Below are 19,201 nucleotides of genomic sequence, written 5' to 3'. Positions count from 1 at the left end.
CAAACTTGCTCGTTGTCCAGTCCCTGAGATGACAGATAGTCTGGTTGGGGGGTCCCTGGGTCTGTAAAGGTTGAAATCCCTTGACATAGTACACTGGGTATTATTATAGTAATTACAATAAATTACTAAATTCTTAGTTATGTGTAATGACGACACATTTCATGCATGTTGGATTTTTGGTCATTAAACTGAGTCCTAAAATATTAACTTTACTTTTATTACAATTTATAGCTACACAATGACATACTGCAGACACTCCATAAAATCCACTCACACAGTTAAAACAGAACCCAAAAAAGCAATCAAAACATGTTTCAGATGAACAACACCCTGCTTTTGTCTTAAAAGATGGACATGGCCAAAACAGACAAGCATTTCATCTTGACCTGACAGGACCAACTATTAAAAACTAAAATTCAAACTCACTTATGAAGACATTTTAAGTAAATGAATGACGATACATATCATCATATACAATAAATGAATATTCACATGTTAGTTCATAACTTTGCTGAATTTTCCATATGCAATTATACAATTATTGTGTTTTACTGGACATTTGTTATAATTTCATGTTTCACTCTGGTAACCCCCCACATGAAAACCATGTAAAGGTGTTATCTGTAGTTATAACTCTCATCATCGTACTCCAACTCATCCTCCTGCTCGTCTCCCAGCTGCCCGTATCTGAATTTACGATACACAGTGCCGTCCTGCCCCATGTACACGATATCTTCATCTTCGTCATCGTCATCATCCCGGCTCACCTTCCGATCGCTGAGGTCCACCAGCTGTGCCTCGTGGAAACGTCCAGAACTAGAGCTTGCTTGTCCACCGTAGCTGGAGGAGGATGATGTGCCTCTGTGGTAACTGTCTCTGCCGTCGCCGTGACCCAGTTTCTCATACCCGCTTGGGACAGAGGTGTCGGCCATTGGCCGTTTAGAGAGAGAACGCTTAATGAGGATGACCACAGACATCAAGGCGAGGACGAGCAGGATAGATGTGGTGATGAAGAGCGGCAGGTTTCCTGTGTACTCCTCTTCCTCGTGGTTACGGAAAGCAAAGTTTGTGCTGAGGACACACTCACCTTCAACAGACATAAAAGATTCTTAACACAACCAAAGGACCCAGACAGGAACAATATTTAACTTTATTGCAGGAACATTAAAGGAATAGTTCACCCAAGCATGATATCTGGTCATCATTTACTCACACTCATGTTGTTTCAAACCCATTTGATTTTTATTTCTTCCATTGAACACAAAAGTAGATATTTAGCAGAATGTCCATGCTGCTCTTCTCCACACAGTAAACATGCATAGGTATTAAAGTACCATAAAATAAATAAATAAATAAATAAATAAATGAAGAAGAAAGGAATACAGTACCATAAAAGTAGTCCATACGACCTCTACAATATTAAAAATATGACACTTTTATACTAGGGCAGGGAAATTTAACAGGTTAATTTCTGCAATTAAGAGTTAAAGGGATAGTTCACCCAAATGGGAAAATTCTCTCATCATTTACTCACCCTCATGCCATCCCAGATGTGTATGACTTTCTTTCTTCTGCAGAACACAAATAAAGATTTTTAGAAGAATATTTCAGCTCTGTTGGTTCATACAATGCAAGTGAATGGTGACTAGAACTCAGAACGTTCAAAAATCACATACGTAAGTCAGCATAAAAGTAATACATTTGACTCCAGTGGTTAAACTGAAGCGATATGATAGGTGTGGGTGAGATACAGATACTGTAAATATTTAAGTAATTTTTTACCATCAGTCTCCACCTTTGACCAGCCCTGACGAGTAGGTGGCTGAATGTGAAAGTGAAAGTGGAGTTCCCCTTCTGTCACTCACTCGACGTTGTGTCGATGTAGTGACACTAGGGGTCGTCCCTTGGGAGCCCCAAACACCTCAGATCTTTGAGAAAAGGCCAATGAGAATTGGCGAGTGGAATTTGCATGCCACTCCCCGGACATACGGGTATAAAAGGAGCTGGCTCGCAACCACTCATTCAGATTTTTTCATCGGAGCCGAGCGGTTGTGTGTCAGCAAGCTGTCTTCCACTACCGGTCCATTCACCTCCCAAGAAGCATTTGCTGTTGGATATATGGCACATTCCAGTGGCTTTTCTCTCCTTCTGCACAGATCTGTGCAGATTACGCCCCCGGGCACTTCGACAACACTAAGAGAGTTTATATTCCTGCAAAGAGTATATTTTCTCTATTAGAGCAAACACATTGACGCAAACGTCTTTTTAAAGATGCGTCTTTTTCAAGATGCCTTTCTGTCTTTGTGTGATTCCTGGATGCAGTCGCTATCTCTCTGCTTCTGAAAGCCACTCTAGCCGCCCCCCACACCATGCCTTCTACCTCCGGGTACGAGGCCGGCCCGGCTGGCGCTGGAGGTGATTTGGGGGTTTCAATGGGCACGGCTCCATTGGGTAAATCCCCGCGGACCTCCCATTCCCCAGCACGCTCTCTTGCAAGTTCCGAGAGGAGACCAGCTCACCCCAGGGCCAGCTAAGTGTCCCTTTTGGAGCTCCGGAGCGGGATGAGTGCTCGATCGCTGCATCAGAGAGCGTACTGGCGATGTGAGACACCGAGGACTCGACGGGGCTGCCACCTTCGGGTCGGCCCACCCAGTCTGAGGCTGACGGTGAGATGACTGCCATGCTTGCCTGGGCCGCTGCGTGTGTCAGGTTGGAATGGAACCTTCCACCCTCCCCTGAGCCCTCACGGCTAGATGAATGGTTCTTGGGTTCGGGGCACCGCTCACAGCCACGCACCCCCCCCATCCCTTTCTTCCCGGAAGTGTATGACGAGTTGACGAGGTCGTGGAGGGCACCTTTTTCTGCCCGAAACCGACCTCCCAGCTTGTCCGCTCTCACTACCCTCGATGGCGGGGCGGCCCACGGGTATACAGAGGTCCCTCATGTGGATAAGGCGGTTGCAGTACACCTGTGCCCGCAAAGCGCAGCCATCTGGCGGGATCGACTGGCACTCCCTTCCAAGGCCTGTAGGACGACGTCGTCGCTGACGGCCAAAGCCTACAGCGCCGCTGGTCAGGCCACCTCTGCCCTGCATGCCATGGCCCTCTTGCAAGTACACCAGGCCAAGGCACTAAAGGAACTGCACGTGGGTAGTCCTGATCCCGATGTGATGCAGGAACTGTGCTCGGTGACAGGCTTCGCCCTCTGGGCGATGAAGGTCACGGTGCGAGCACTCGGGCAGGCGATGTCCACCCTCGTGGTCCAGGAACGCCACCTGTGGCTGAATCTGGTCGAGATGAAGGACGCAGACAAGGTTCGCTTTCTCAACGCCCCCATCTCCCAGATCGGCCTATTCGGTGATACCATCGAGGACTTTGCCCAGCAGTTCTCGGCGGTGAGGAAGCAAATGGAGGCTATACAACACATCTTGCCTCGGCGCGGCTCAAGATTCCGTATCCTGTTTGCTCGCCGAGGGCATCCCCCTGCGGCGGCGAAAGCCCAGGAGGCTCCGCCTCAGCCCGAGCCCATTTCTCGCTGCCAGCGTAGAGCCCCCCGCAGGAAGCAGACGTCCCTCGCCTCACGGGCCGGCACGAGGACCCGGAAGGCTCCTAAGCGCCCCTGAGATGGATGACCCAGGGAGCGAGATGTCTGCTGCAAACCCGGCGCTGGTATCCAGACCACTCCATCCCCCAGTGGAGGGCCGGGAGGTAAATCCTTGGTTTCCTTTTCTTTTATGTTCGCCGCACCCCAAACGGGCTGCGGTACCCACATTCTCAATAAAAGAGCAGTTTCCTTACTCCCTGGGTCACATAGCCAGTGTTTACGACCACCATTACCACGGCAACCGGGCACTGAGCACCTGCGACTTAGATGGCCCAAATGCGGGCCCCCCGCCTTCGCGCGTCCGGTCGCACCACACTCACACCCACGGCCAGGTGGTTGTGATGGACTACGAGGATGGTCAAAAAGTCCCACCTCCCCTGTCGCCAACCCCCCCGACGCCGGGTACATGGAGCAAGGTATGTGCTTCGAGGGTCCCCTCAGCACAGCCACGAGTTCGAGATGAAGCGAGGCTCCTCAACGTGGCATCCCCTGCTCCCTCCTGCCGCAAGGCCCCACACACAGGTATGTTAAACGCGATCGTCCCCTTAGTGCCCCTCGCCCAGAGCTTGGACGCGTGGCTAGCGCTTTCCAACCCGTTGCGGTGGTTGGCCAGGACCATCTGACTCGGCTACGCGATTCAGTTCGCCAGGCGCCCGCCCCGGTTCAGCGGCATCCGCTTCACTTTGGTGAAGGGCGAGAACGCCGCCACCTTGTGTGCGGAGATCGCGACCCTTCTGCGCAAGGGCGCGATAGAGCCTGTCCCTCCAGCCGAGATGAAGAAAGGATTTTACAGCCCTTACTTCATTGTACCGAAGAAAGGCGGTGGGTTGCGGCCAATCTTGGACCTGCGAGTTCTGAACCGGGCCTTGCACAGACTCCCGTTCAAGATACTGATACCAAAGCACATTTTGCTGTGTGTCCGGCATCAAGATTGGTTCGTGGCAGATACCTGAAGGATGTGTACTTTCATGTCTCGGTTCTACCTCGACACAGACCCTCCCTATGGTTTGCTTTTGACGGCCAGGTGTATCAGTACAAGGTCCTCCCCTTCGGCCTGTATCTGTCCCTTTGCGTCTTCGCGAAAGTCGCAGAGGCAGCTCTTGCCCCATTAAGGGAAGTGGGCATCCGCATACTCAACTACCTCGATGACTGGCTGATTCTAGCTCACTCTCGAGAGTTGCTGTGCACACACAGGGACCTCGTGCTCAGGCACCTCAGCCGGCTAGGGCTTCGGGTCAACTGGGAAAAGAGCAAGCTCTCCCCGGTTCAGAGCATCTCTTTTCTTGGCATGGAGTTAGACTCACGAGCGAGCGCGTGCGGTCGCGGTCAACTGCCTCGAGTTGCTGCCAGTATTGCTCGCCCTGCGGAGGCTTTTGCCATTGATCCGGGGCAAGCATGTGTTGGTCTGGACAGACAACACAGCGACAGTAGCATATATAAATTGCCAAGCTGGCTTACGCTCACGTCGCATGTCGCAACTTGCCCGCCGTCTCCTCCTATGGAGTCTATGGTGCTGCGGGCCACTCACATCCTGGGCAACCTCAATGCCACAGTGGTTGCGCTGTCCCAGCAGGTGACGCTCAGGGGACTCCACCCCCAGGTGGTCCAGCTGATTTGGAGTTGGTTCGGCAAAGCACAAGTAGACCTATTTGCCTCCCGAGAAACCTCCCACTGCCCACTCTGGTATTCTCTGACGGGGCCCCCCTTGGCCCAGACGTGCTGGCACACAGCTGGCCCCGGGGGCTGCGCAAGTATGCGTTCCCTCCAGTGAGCCTACTTGCACAGACCCTGTGCAAGGTCAGAGAGGACGAGGAGCAGGTCACCCTTGTGACCCTGTATTGGCCCACCCAGATTTGGTTCTCAGACCTCACACTCCTCGCGACAGCCCCTCCCTGGCAAATTCCCCTGAGGAAGGACCTTCTTTCTCAGGGACGGGGCACCATCTGGCACCCACGCCCAGACCTCTGGAACCTCCATGTCTGGCCCTTGGATGGGACGCGGAAGACCTAAGTGGCCTACCACCACTAAGTAGACACGATCACTCAGGCCAGAGCTCCCTCCACGAGGCACAATACAGTGGACGGTAAGTCCTTAGGGAAGCACGACCTGATCATCAGGTTCCTGAGAGGTGCCTGGAGGCTGAATCCTCCTAGGCCACGCCTGTTCCCCTCATGGGATCTTTCCGTGGTCCTCCTGGGCCTTCACGGAGCCCCCTTTGAGCCGCTAGAGTCAGTCGAGTTGAAAGCCCTCTCCTTGAAGACGGCCATCCTGATTGCACTTACCTCCATCAAGAGGGTCGGGGACCTGCAAGCGTTCTCTGTCAGCAATACCTGCCTGGAGTTCGGTCCGGGTGACTCTCACGTAATCCTGAGACCCCGGCCGGGCTATGTGCCCAAGGATCCCACAACCCCCTTCAGGGATCAGGTGGTGAACCTATAAGAGCTGCCTCAGGAGGAGGCAGACCCAGCCCTGTCTTTGCTGTGTCCGGTGCGTATTTTGTGCATCTACTTGGATTGCACGCAGAGCTTTAGACGCTCTGAGCAGCTCTATGTCTGCTTTGGCGGACAGCGAAAAGGGAACGCTGTCTCCAAACAGAGGCTTGCCCACTAGATCATGGATGCCATCACTATGGCATACCAGGCCCAGGCCGTGCCCGCCCCTTCGGGAATACGAGCACACTCCACAAGGAGTCTAACATCCTCGTGGGCACTGGCCCATGGCACCTCTCTAGCAGACACCTGCAGGGCAGCGGGCTGGGCGACACCCAATACCTTCATGAGATTTTACAATCTCCGGGTTCAGCCGGTTTCGTCCCGTGTTCTGTCAGGTACAAACAGGTAAGTTCAGGAATACGGACAGCTGGCCGAATGTATCACTTGCATATAGCACCTTTCCCCTCCAAAGAGGCGAAGATGTGCGCTTCTTTTCCCATGTGAGTTCATGAACCCGTGAACCCTGGATGTGCTTCCTCCCTAGCCCTGTGGCTCGCGAATTTAGTGGAGGAATTCACAGCCGGAACCAGTACGTGTGCTAATATGCCCTTACTAAGGTAGGTGCTCCACAGGTGCCAGTTACTCCGGTAACCCCCTGTGATGTATTTGCCGCAGTACGGTCTCCCTGTCGGCAGACCTGCATCTCCCTTCGACAGAGCCCTCTCTGTCCCGGTCGCCGTGTTTGTAGAGCTCCTCACCTTTCAGGCAGGACCTACCACCACGCCTCTTCCATGTGCAGCTCTGAGCCCACATGACGTGCTTGCCACATGTTACCTTCCCTGTGGGCAGGATGTGGTCTCCGCGGGGTCTTTTCCCCCTGAAAGAATAGGATAGGAAAAGAACACCTTCCCCTGCGCATATATTGAGCATTAATATGGCCCCAGCCGAATAACTGAATACTCTGTGGAGAGAAAACATAGAGAGAAAAGGCCGCAGCTGGCGTGGCCTGCTCCTATACTAGATACGTCTCTAGTCGACTACATCGACACAACGTCGAGTGAGTGACAGAAGGGGAAAGTCTCGGTTACTGTTGTAACCTTCGTTCCCTGATGGAGGGAACGAGATGTTGTGTCCCCCCTGCCACAATGCTGTACTACCTGCTGAAATGGCCGGGACCCTGTCTCGGCTCCTCAGCACAAAACTTGAATGAGTGGTTGTGAGCCAGCTACTTTTATACCCGTATGTCCGAGGGAGTGGCATGCAAATTCCACTCGCCAATTCTCATTGGCCTTTTCTCAAAGATCTGAGGTGTTTGGGGCTCCCAAGGGCGACCCCTAGAGTCACTACATCGACACTTCTCGATGTAGCGACTTCTCGTTCCCTCCATCAGGGAACAGAGGTTACGACAGTAACCGAGACGATTTTCAGTGAAAAAAGGGAAGTTTTTGAAATATTGATCTGTTTCTTAGCCACACCTATAATATCACTTTAAAAGATATGGCTTTAACCACTGGAGTTGTATGGATTACTTTTATGCTGCCTTTATGTCCATTTTGGAACTTCAAAGTTCTGGCCACCATTCACTTGCATTGGGAGGACCAACAGCTGAAATATTCTTTTAAAAATATTCATTTGTGTTCTGCAGAAGAAAGAAAGTCATACACATCTGGGATGGCATGAGGGTGAATAAATGAGTAAGAGACTTTTGATTTTTGGGTGAACTGTCCCTTTAACTGTTTAATGAGTAAAAAAATAAATAAAAAAATAACACAAGTAATGCAGTATTCGTTATTTTTCCAATTACTGAAACTTCAGTAAAGCCTTTCCCCACTTCCTGTGGCTAAAATTGGAGGTACATGCTTGACTGCACATCCTAGCAGAGAAACTGATTGTGTGGAGCATTCCCAGGCAAAATAAAAATGGGAGCGGATTTTGCAGAGAAGGGTTTAGCTGCAGACAGATCTCCAAAAAGGGTGGGAGCTCCGAACCACCAGCAAAAATTTAAGGAGCCCCTTACCTAACCCTTTTCCTTACCCTAATCATCTGTGGAGGTGTCGCCCCCTTTTGAAGTCGGCACTACCCCCTTTTGGAGTAACCCCGCCCCTTCTGAATAAACCACGCCCTATTTTGGAGATTCTGCCCCATTTTGAGATCTCCAGCGATATGATATGAATTGAATCTGCCCATTTGGTCCTATTTTAAAAAATCAGCTGGAAAAATGGCAGAAGATTTTGCCCAACTTTTAAATACACCATGTTCACTGATTTTATGGCATATATACACATACTTGAATCAAAGATTTATACCTCTAAAAATGTGTCTAATTAACTATATCTACAAAAAAATGAACATTTTAACATGTACATATTTAAATAATTATAATAAATGATGACTAACTAGTTTCTTGCAAGTTTCTTTGAGACAAAGTGTAAATTAAATATATTTATGGTTATTTTAATGTTTTTTTTAATGTAACGTAACAGGATTAATCTTGATTAATTACAGAAAAACATGCAATTTATTAGTTACATTTTTTTAATAGATTCACAGCCCTAATTTATACTATATTACAAGTCTTCTGAAGTGTTGATTTTTCTAAAGAATAGACTTGTGTGAGGAACAAACTGAAGTCAAACTCTTCTCCTCATGGTGTTAAGTACTCTGCACTTTTATCAAGATTTTATTTGGTTGGAGTCACGTGATGCTATGCGAGTGTTGGTCACTTAGAGGTGAGCTCTGCTTCACTTTGCTACAATAATCCTTTTAATCAATATTAACTGGTGAGAAATGAAATAGTTTTGATTGTTAAACTGTGCTGTGAGTGTAGGATGTCGAAAAATTTGAAATCGTCGGCCTGTGGAGACATTAAAATGCACTTGCATTCGCACACGTCTGATGCATTGCGGCATCAAGATGGCAGTGGTTCAGATGATAATGACAGTGAGCCTCATGACGTAGATCAAGATATTGCGATTAAGTTCATAGATGGGCTCATTCTGAATTTGATCAACACAGCGTGCCGCTGGCTCGAAATAGAGTGCGCGCACAGAGCTCTCAGTCAGCTTCCTAGAACAGGCGACAGACCCTGATCCATCCTGGCAAGATTCTTGCGGTTGGCAGATAGAGACTTTGTTTTACGAGTAGCGATGAATAAAGGCAAGATGTGCTGGGAGGACTGCAACAATGTGGCTTTTCTGGACTTTGCCAGAGAGACACAAACGAAGAAAGATAGATTCAAAGAGTGTAAGAAATTTCTGCACGAGCAGGTCAGCTTCGCATTGCTTTGCCCGGCTAAGCTGAGAATTGACGCCAAAGATGGACGCAAGACTTTCACATGCCCAAGACAAGCTATGGCTTTCATTAAATCAATGGTGTGAGTGGGTAACTTTGCCTGCACTTAATCAATAATATAGACTACACATCATACATTTTGCTGATGCAGTCTGAGAGGATCTGTTATTCTGTTGGAGGCCCACTGACTCTCACTTTTTTCCTTTTTTTCTTTTTTCACACTTTATTGACTTATTGTTGAGTTCATTTGTTCATTTTGTGGGTTCGATGTTATTTTGTACTGGGGCCTATTTTATTGAATACATTTATATGCAGTTTAATGTCACGGTTTATGTAAAAAAAAAAAAAAAAACACCAGACCATAATAATCTGGTAGCAGTTGTGTAGCTGAAAATCTTGTGAGCGTGCATGAACCGTTGGATTTCCGGGGATGGATGCAAGTTAGTGTTGTGCGTGGGGTTGATGTGCGTCTTTTTTCTGTTCTGTGGATTGTTCATGATTTTATGGTTACATCAATGTTGGAAAGTGGTCTATATAATTTTTCCTTGGATACACAATTTATATTTGCATGTCAATATGTCACACTAATAATATAGGTAAAATGTTTCTCTCCATGTGGAATGTTAATGGGCTGAGGCACCCTATAAAAAGAAGGAATGTTGTATCTTTCCTTAAGAGTAAAATATATGATATAGTGTTCCTTAAAGAAATGCACCTTTCTTCACAGGAAGCTGAAAAGCTTGGTAGGGCATGGGGTGGGTATGCATTTTGCAATTCTGGTTCAAGTAAGAGCAGGGGAGTCATCACATTGATAAGTAAGCATTTACAATTTATTGTCTCAAACAGATCAAAGATAATTTAGGAAGAGCCATTATTGTTTTGGCTGAAATACAGGGGCAAAATCTTATATTGGCTAATATTTATGCACCCAACGCTGATGATCAGAAATGTTTTACAGATCTTGAGGTGAAGTTACAAGCAGCTGGGATCCTTCACAATATGGTTTTGGGTGGAGACTTCAATCTGTTACTTAATATAAGTCACTCATTCCTTTTGCCACTGATTGCTCAATTGGGATCATGTTAGTTTCAGATAATGCTTTTGTGTGTTTAGAGATGTTGCTGCATATAGAGAAAAGAAAATCATATAGACAGGACCCACCATTTCAACAAATGTTGAAGACAGAAGTCAATGTTTATGTAGAAATTAATTGGTCCTCAGTGTCCTCCGTGGCATGGCATGGGAGGCACTTAAGGCAGTCCTTAGGGGGAGGATCATACGATATGCCTCACTCATTAAAAAGATCAAAGCACAGGAATTAATGGAATTGGAAAACAGTATTAAAATTGCTGAAACTGAGCTGAAGCGCTGAATGTCATCCAATGGTCTTAGAGAGCTGACTCAGCTAAAACATAGGTACAATACAGTTTTGTCACAGAAGGTAGATTTTTGGTTATTCAGGGCAAGACAGTCATACTTTGAGTCTGGGGAAAAGGCAGGAAAACCTCTTGACAGATACATAAAACAGAGAGAGTTTTCTTCCACCATTCCTTCAGTGAAGTCTACTGGAGGCAAGATATTTATTTCTGCCACAGATATTAATAAAGCCTTTAAAGATTTCTATTTCGATCTTTATAGTTCCACGTCTTTGGCTACCGATAAGGATATTAGCAATTTCTTAGAGCCATTAGAATTTCCTAAATTGATGAATGATCAAAAAGACTTTCTGGACTCAGATATTACTTTGGAGGTGCTTTTTGAGGTAATTAAAGCCTTGCCAACAGGTAAGGCACCTGGGCCAGATGGTTTTGCAGCAGAATTCTTTAGATCTTATGTCACAGAACTGGCTCCACTTATGTTAGAAGTTTACACAGAGTCATTGAAGAGAGGTGAACTACTGCCAACCATGAAGATCAGTCTCATTCTTAAAAAAACATAAAGACCCAAATGAAGATGAAAGTTATCATACTATTTCTCTGATTCAGTTAGATGTAAAAATATTGTCTTAAATTCTGGCTAATCAATTAAACAGAGTTATTACATCTTTTATACATATAGATCAAGTGGGGTTTATTCATGGTCGTAGTTCTTCTGACAATATTAGACGTTTTATAAACATTATGTGGTCAGTAGCGAATGATCAGACCCCGATCGCTGCCATCTCACTTGACGCTGAAAAGACATTTGATATGGTGGACTGGGACTATCTTTTTAAGATTTTGGAAAATTACTGGTTTGGGAACACTTTTATTGGGTGGAATAAGTTACTTTAGAAACAACCGCTAGCGGCAGTGCAAACTAATGGATTCATTTCAGATTATTTTTCTCTTGGTAGGGGAACCCGGCATGACTGTCCTCTCTCCTCTTTATTGTTCTGTCTTGCCCTGGAACCATTAGCAGCTACAATAAGAAAAGAGGATGATTTTCCTGGTATTGTAGTAGGAGGTGTGGTGCATAAACTTCTACTCTACGCAGATGATATATTATTATTTGTCTCTGACCCTAGTAGACCTATGCCTAGCCTTCATAGATTCATTAATTCTTCCTCCAAATTTTCAGGATACAGGGCGAATTGGTCTAAATCGGAAGCTCTTGCTCTGACAGCATATTGCCCTACCACAGCTTTTCAACCTGGCGCCTTTCAATAGCCCAAGCAAGGCATTAGGTATTTAGGCATTTTATTTCCAGAAAATTTGAAAGATTTAATTTGGACCCATTATAAGGAAGAAAGGAAGGAAGTCTTATGGGCTTAGAATGAGAAAAGTAAATTAAGGCAAAGAAAGGAAAGTAGGAAAGAAAGAAAGAAAGAAGAAATAAAGTAGGTAAAGTAATGAAGTAAAGGAAAGGAAAGGAAAGGAAAAAGAAAGGAAAATTCAAGAAAGTAAAGTAAGAAATGACATTAGTAAAGTAAGATAGAAGGGAAGGAAGAAAGGAAGGAAGGAGAGAAGGAAGGAAGGAAGGAAGGAAGGAAGGAAGGAAGGAGAGAAGGATGGAAGAATGAATGGAAGGAAGGATTTATTTAGAATTTATGTATATGTTTAATGTAAGAATTTAGAGAATTTATTCATCCTTCATGATGGCAGATGATTGTTCCGGGTCTCTGGTTGGAGGATGCTCAATTTAAGAAATGAGAAGCACCCATTGGGTTTGGAATGACACGAGGGTGAGTAAATGTTGACAGAATTTTAATTTGTGGGTGAACTATTCTTTAAGTCACTAGAATCCACATATCAAAACACTATCTCAAGACTCTTTTCATACCATTGATAAATCTAATAGCACAGGTCAATTTACCTCTGGTCTCAGTACAGTTACAGCAATCCTGCTGGACTGCACTCGTGTCTTCCTGTTGCGTGTTCATGCAACAGGGCAAACAGCGCTCCCCTGCTGTCAGGATGAACAGTGTTGGGCAGGAGGTGCAGTTATGAGGTCCAGGGCCTTTACATTCCAAACAGGACTCATCACATGACTCACAGTTATAGCCCTGATCCTGCAGAGAGATGACAAAAATCTATGTGACCAAATCCATAAAAAAATGAGCAAGGTCTAAATTAGTTTGCAAGAATGGTAAAAGCATTGTATATACGTAAATTAAAGCAAAGCATTGCTGAATATATGCATGTTTGAATAGATTAGAATAGAATCAAATAGTTTACCTCAGCCACAGCATATTCTCCCATGATGCAGGATGACTCGCAGGTACCCTGTGTGAGTGTATAACCTGGGTGACATGAGTCACAGTCCTCGACACTCCTGCCTGCCAGTCAAAATGACACCCCAGCATTGTTTAATGAAGGTTAAAATGACGATTTAAAGGTGCACTAAGTAATATTGTCCACTTTAAAATAGTTTACCACTAAAGAAATAGTGCTTTTGACAAATATATCAAATGATTCTTTGTCTTGTATGTCAAACTTTACCTATCTAGCTTAGTGCAATGCTTTTCATTACAAATTATATTATCAGCATAACAATTTGAGTCAAAAGCTGAGTTTATATTATGTGAATTTCAGAATTCTTAGTATTTGGTATATCCCCCTTTTGCTGTAATGGCAGCATGCACTTGAGCTGACATGGACTCAACAAGTTTGTGCAAAACCTGAAGATCCTTATTATCCAGCATGATTCAAGAATGTTGGATATGGAATGTAGTAGGCAAATTGTGTAAAGCAGTTGAAAAATGCCCATCCTGGTTTGAAAGCATCCACTGATTGGAAAACACCCATTTTTTTCTGCAGAGACACAAGTCTCCAGAATTTTTGACCTCACTGTAGTTTGTCACATGAGTGAGGTGTTATATACCTGTACATGTTCTGCAGGTGGGGTGGCAGGCTTCACAGGTTTTGTGGTGTGTGTCGTGGTAGTACGCATCAGGACAGGAAGACACACAGCGGCCCTGTTTCCTGACAAAATTCGTTCCCTCTCTGCAGCTCACACACCCATCTTCCCCAGCCTGCATGCACTCTCCACAACTCGCATCACACCGCTTACATGCCCCAGAGCCTGCGTCAGGATAGTAACTGGGAGAGATAGTGTCCGAGTCAAAAAAGGGTAAAAACAACAACAACAACAACAACAACAACAACATAAAACAAGCTCATAGCAATGATTCAGTAGTGGATGATGGAGGCCTGGTTTTTTGTACGGTTATTTGGTACTTTACTATGTACCTGTAAACTATGACCTAAATGCCACAAAAAATTGTTGTCGACCAAAATGAGTTTTTCAGTAACAGATGGCAGTTTTCAGAGAGTATTGTGGCTACTGGCCATTGGAATGCTGATATACACTGTATTGCCAAAAGTATTCGCTCACCCATCCAAATAATTGAATTCAGGTGTTCCAATCACTTCCATGGCCACAGGTGTATAAAACGAAGCACCTAGGCATGCAGACTGCTTCTACAAACATTTGTGAAAGAATGGGCCACTCTCAGGAGCTCAGTGAATTCCAGCGTGGTACTGTGATAGGATGCCACCTGTGCAACAAGTCCAGTCGTGAAATTTCCTCGCTACTAAATATTCCACAGTCAACTGTCAGTGGTATTATAACAAAGTGGAAGCAATTGGGAATGACAGCAACTCGTAACCACGTAAAATGACAGAGCGGGGTCAGCGGATGCTGAGGCGCATAGTGCACAGAGGTCGCCAACTTTCTGCAGAGTCAATCACTACAGACCTCCAAAGTTCATGTGGCCTTCAGATTAGCTCAAGAACAGTGCGTAGAGAGCTTCATGGAATGGGTTTCCATGGCCGAGCAGCTGCATCCAAGCCATACATCACCAAGTGTAATGCAAAGCGTCGGATGCAGTGGTGTAAAGCACGCCGCCACTGGATTCTAGAGCAGTGGAGACGCGTTCTCTGGAGTGACGAATCATGCTTCTCCATCTGGCAATCTGATGGACGAGTCTGGGTTTGGCGGTTGCCAGGAGAACAGTACTTGTCTGACTGCATTGTGCCAACTGTGAAGTTTGGTGGAGGGGGATTATGGTGTGGGGTTGTTTTTCAGGAGCTGGGCTTGGCCCCTTAGTTCCAGTGAAAGGAACTCTGAATGCTTCAGCATACCAAGAGATTTTGGACAATTCCATGCTCCCAACTTTGTGGGAACAGTTTGGGGATGGCCCCTTCCTGTTCCAACATGACTGCCTACCAGTGCACAAAGCAAGGTCCATAAAGACATGGATGAGCGAGTTTGGTGTGGAAGAACTTGACTGGCCTGCACAGAGTCCTGACCTCAACCCGAAAGAGCACCTTTGGGATGAATTAGAGCAAAGACTGCGAGCCAGGCCTTCTCGTCCAACATCAGTGAGGCCTTCTCGACCTCACAAATGCGTGAGGTCTTCTCGACCTCACAAAGGCGCTTCTGGAAGAATGGTCAAACATTCCCATAAACACACTCCTAAACCTTGTGGAAATCCTTCCCAGAAGAGTTGAAGCTGTTATAGCTGCAAAGGGTGGGCCGACGTCATATTAAACCCTATGGATTAAGAATGGGATGTCACTTAAGTTCATATGTATCTAAAGGCAGATGAGCAAATACTTTTGGCAATATAGTGTATGAGTGTTTCTTCAACTTAGGGCAATTTCTTGTCCCGTGGTTTATTTTTATTAAAACTAACATATTTCCACTTTTTCTTTTTGTTATATGAGTGTCTCACTAAAACTGGAAAACGTTTTTCCATGCTTTCATAATTTATTTTTGATACTTTTTAAATGCATATTATGTTTAGAATGTACTGTTCTAGCCTTGTCCCAGACCCAGACTTCCAATATTAAACTATAAAAATCCTTTATAAAAATACAAATAATTACATGTTTAAAAATTATAATTCAAACAAAGAGTGGAATAAACATAAACAATTTCAATATTTATTGTGTAAAAATGATTTATATCAATTTTTCAAAAATAATGACTATTAAATAAAAGTAATCCATCCCATAGTTGTGGATTCCACCACACCAAAAATTTGATCCCTAATAAAATATTTGCAGTACTTAGTGTACTTTTTAATCAAGCTGACAAAAGTGTCAGTGAAGAGCATCCTTGAGATGAAATATGAGATGTTTGAGGGAAACAAACAAAATTTAAGGTAAATATCACTTGTTAGCATAATATTTTATTGGGTGTTATTCCCAATCAAGTTGTAATTTTTTAAAAAGTGTAAAAATATTATTTGTATGTATATAGGATACACAAAATGTTAGCTATGAAATTAACCTTAGCAAGGCAAAAGAGTCAGCCATTTTATTTAAAAAACATAAAAAATGGCATTTACATCACTGTCATTTCCACCACAGAATTCTATTAAACACAAAACAGAATTTGAGATTTTTCAAGTTTACAGAATTGAGCAAATTTTCATGACTTTCAGAAAAAATTACAAAAATGACCTAAATCTCCTGTGATGCATGAACACTGTTGGAAATTGTTAGTATAAAAAATAACTAAATCACTAAACAATTGTGTGTGGAAAAATGTTTTAACAAGAATTTCTAGATATCACTCCTGGGCAACTGCCCATGTTGCCCATGTCTAAATCCGCCACTGCTAACAAAGATTCATAAACACTATAAAAAATATATTGTTCGTTGTTAGTTCATGATATCCAGTGCATTTATTCATGCTAACAAATACAAACTTATTGTAAAGTGTTACCAAATTACTTGGACACAACACTTGGACTTGAAATGGACACATAAAAAGGAATCCACGAAATATTGGAAAACAGAAAATGTTTTACATCCATTGACATTTGTTGTGGGCAAACTGAGTTGTGGGCAAACGGAGCATGGTTATAGTGGCCAATGCTGTTAGTCTCAATTTTTTATTTTTTTTTATTTTTTTACTGAAATAAACAAGTATTTAACACAATAATTACTCAATGCATTTAAAACTATTTGAAAACAGAAAATGTGCATTATCCTGTAGATTCTGAAACGAACAAAACTGGAACACTTCAGTTATTCAGCTACTTAGGCCCGGTTTTCAGCCGATACTTCCAGTCTCAAAAATTGGATGATTTATCGGCCTTGCCGATCTATCGGCCTATTATTAACACAAATATTATTCATCATACTGTATCTGGAAGTATTCAAAAAATTGCACAACCATTAAAATACACTATATGTGACGAGGCAGACGAGAAATGAGGATCTAAATGCAGCATTAATGAAAAACAAAAGATGAACAAAGTAACTCAGAATAAAATGAAACAAAAACACGGGAAACCAGGCACAGAACATGACAACACATGTAAAGACTGACAAAGAAAACAGGGGAAACAAGGGCTTAAATACACATGGGCAAACAAGGAAACGAGGAACACCTGGGGAAAACAATCAGGGGAAAACCAATCATAAAATTAAACTACAAAAGGACAACAATCTAACAGGAAACAGGAACTAAACAAGAATTTCAACAAAGTCAACACAAAAACAAGGAATATGTGACAGAGCCCCCCTTTTAAGGAGCGGATTTCAGACGCTCCAAAAAACAAAAACAAATTGTCCATGGAGTGTGGGGGAAAACAGGTAGTTCAGGGGTGCACAAGGGGTAAAACAGGCAGTTCAAGGGGGCACAAGGGGCAAGAGGAGCAGAGGAACAAGGAAAAGACAGGGAGGCTTGAAACCAAGGTGGAGCCAGAGGGATGGAGAGCCAGAGTGACGCTGCAGGCTTGGAGGACCAAGTAGACCAGAGCAGATCAGGCAGATGGCCAGGAGACCAGGGAGACCAGGGCAGATCAGGCGGACGGCCAGGAGACCAGGGAGACCAGGGCAGATCAGGCGGACAGCCAGAAGACCAGGGAGACCACGGCAGATCAGTCGGATGGTCAGGAGACCAGGGAAGATCAGGCGGATGGCTAGGAGACCAGGGAGACCAGAGCAGATCAGGCGGATGGCCAGGAGACCAAGGAGATGACCTCAAGGTGGGGACTGGGTCAGGAGTCCTGGGAGGCGGCCACAGGACCGAGAAAAGGCCAGGAGTCCTGGGAGGCGGCCGCAGGGCCGAGACAGGGTCAGGAGGCCTGGGAGGCAGCTGCAGGACAGGGTCAGGCAGTAGAGCCACTGTAGGAGGAGTCTCTGGTGGAGTGGGCGGAGCCGCTGGAGGAATAGTCTCTGGGGGAGTGGGCGGAGCCGCTGGAGGAATAGTCTCTGGGGGAGTGGGCGGAGCCACTGGAGGAATAGTCTCTGGGGGCCCTGCAGCCGCCTCCCAGGACTCCTGACCCTGTCTCGGTCCTGTGGCCGCCTCCCAGGACTCCTGACCCAGTCCCCACCTTGAGGTAATTTCCTTGGTCTCCTGGCCATCTGCCTGATCTGCTCTGGTCTCCCTGATCTCCTGGCCATCCGTGGAGCTGCTGAGGAAATAGTCTCTGGGGGAGTGGGCGGAGCCGCTGGAGGAATAGTCTCTGGGGGAGCGGGCGGAGCCGTGGAAGACTCTGGGGGTGGAGCCGTGGAATACTCTGGGGGCGGAGCCATGGGAGGCTTGAGACAAAGAGTCCTGGATGAATGGGAAACGACCTCCGTGGTTGCGAACATGGGAAGGGACTCAGGAATGACCTCTGTGGTCGTGGGCATGGGCAGAGACTCGGAAACGACCTCTGTGGTCGTGTACATGGGATGAGACTTGGGAACGACCTCTGTAGTCGAGGGCATAGGCGGAGACTCGGGAACGACCTCCTAGGTCATGAACATGGGCAGAGACTCAGGAACGACCTCTGTGGTCGTGGGCACCAGCAGAGACTCAGGAACGACCTCCGTAGTCATGGGCGGAGACTCGGGAATGACCCCCATGGTCGTATACACGGGAAGAGACTTGGGAATGACCTCTGTGGTCGTGGGCATGAGCGAAGACTCGGGGACGACCTCTGTGGTCGCAGGCATGAGCGAAGACTCGGGGACGACCTCCGTGGGAACAGAAACTTTTCTTCTCTTCCTCCTCTGGATGGCCTAAGTTGGCAACGCTGGCTCTGGGACGGACGAGGGTACTAGCTCATTGGCCATGGCAGGCGTGGGCGTTGGCCGAGGCAGACGAGAGTACTGACAAGTGGTGGATAATTTAACTTGGAAACAAGGGCCGTGGGAGGCTGGGCTGTGGTATGGCGTGGAGTAGACTTAAACTTGGTGGTGATATGGCGTGGAGCAGACTCAGGCGTAGCTGTGGCATGGCGTGGAGCAGGCGGAGGTTTGGCTGTGACATGGCATAGAGCAGGCTGAGGTTTGGCTGTGACATGACATAGAGCAGGCTGAGGTTTGGCTGTGACATAGTGTTAAGCAGGCTGAGGTTTGGCTGTGACATGACATGGAACAGGCTGAGGCGTGGAAGACTCGGAAACCGGAACCGGGGTTGAGAGAGGAGGTACCTCTGAAGTGAATGTC

At 45.9% G+C, this 19,201-nt stretch overlaps 1 protein-coding gene across 1 annotated transcript in view; it reads right to left on the bottom strand.

Moving 5' to 3' along the window:
- Positions 1-41: 41 nt before the first annotated feature.
- LOC127436987 (proprotein convertase subtilisin/kexin type 5-like) overlaps positions 42-19,201 on the bottom strand; it is a 49,174-nt gene continuing 30,014 nt past the window's right edge. The window contains exons 34-37 of the mRNA XM_051691546.1: positions 13,629-13,846; positions 12,983-13,083; positions 12,621-12,816; positions 42-1,087 (exon numbers count right to left, since the gene is read on the bottom strand). Coding sequence (XP_051547506.1) covers positions 618-1,087; positions 12,621-12,816; positions 12,983-13,083; positions 13,629-13,846 — 985 coding nt within the window. The 3' untranslated portion in view covers positions 42-617. The remainder of the gene's footprint in view (positions 1,088-12,620; positions 12,817-12,982; positions 13,084-13,628; positions 13,847-19,201) is intronic.

This window comes from Myxocyprinus asiaticus, chromosome 4 (genome assembly GCF_019703515.2).
Source record: "Myxocyprinus asiaticus isolate MX2 ecotype Aquarium Trade chromosome 4, UBuf_Myxa_2, whole genome shotgun sequence".
NCBI classification, from domain to species: Eukaryota; Metazoa; Chordata; class Actinopteri; order Cypriniformes; family Catostomidae; genus Myxocyprinus; species Myxocyprinus asiaticus.
This window is presented reverse-complemented; position numbering and strand designations above follow the sequence as displayed.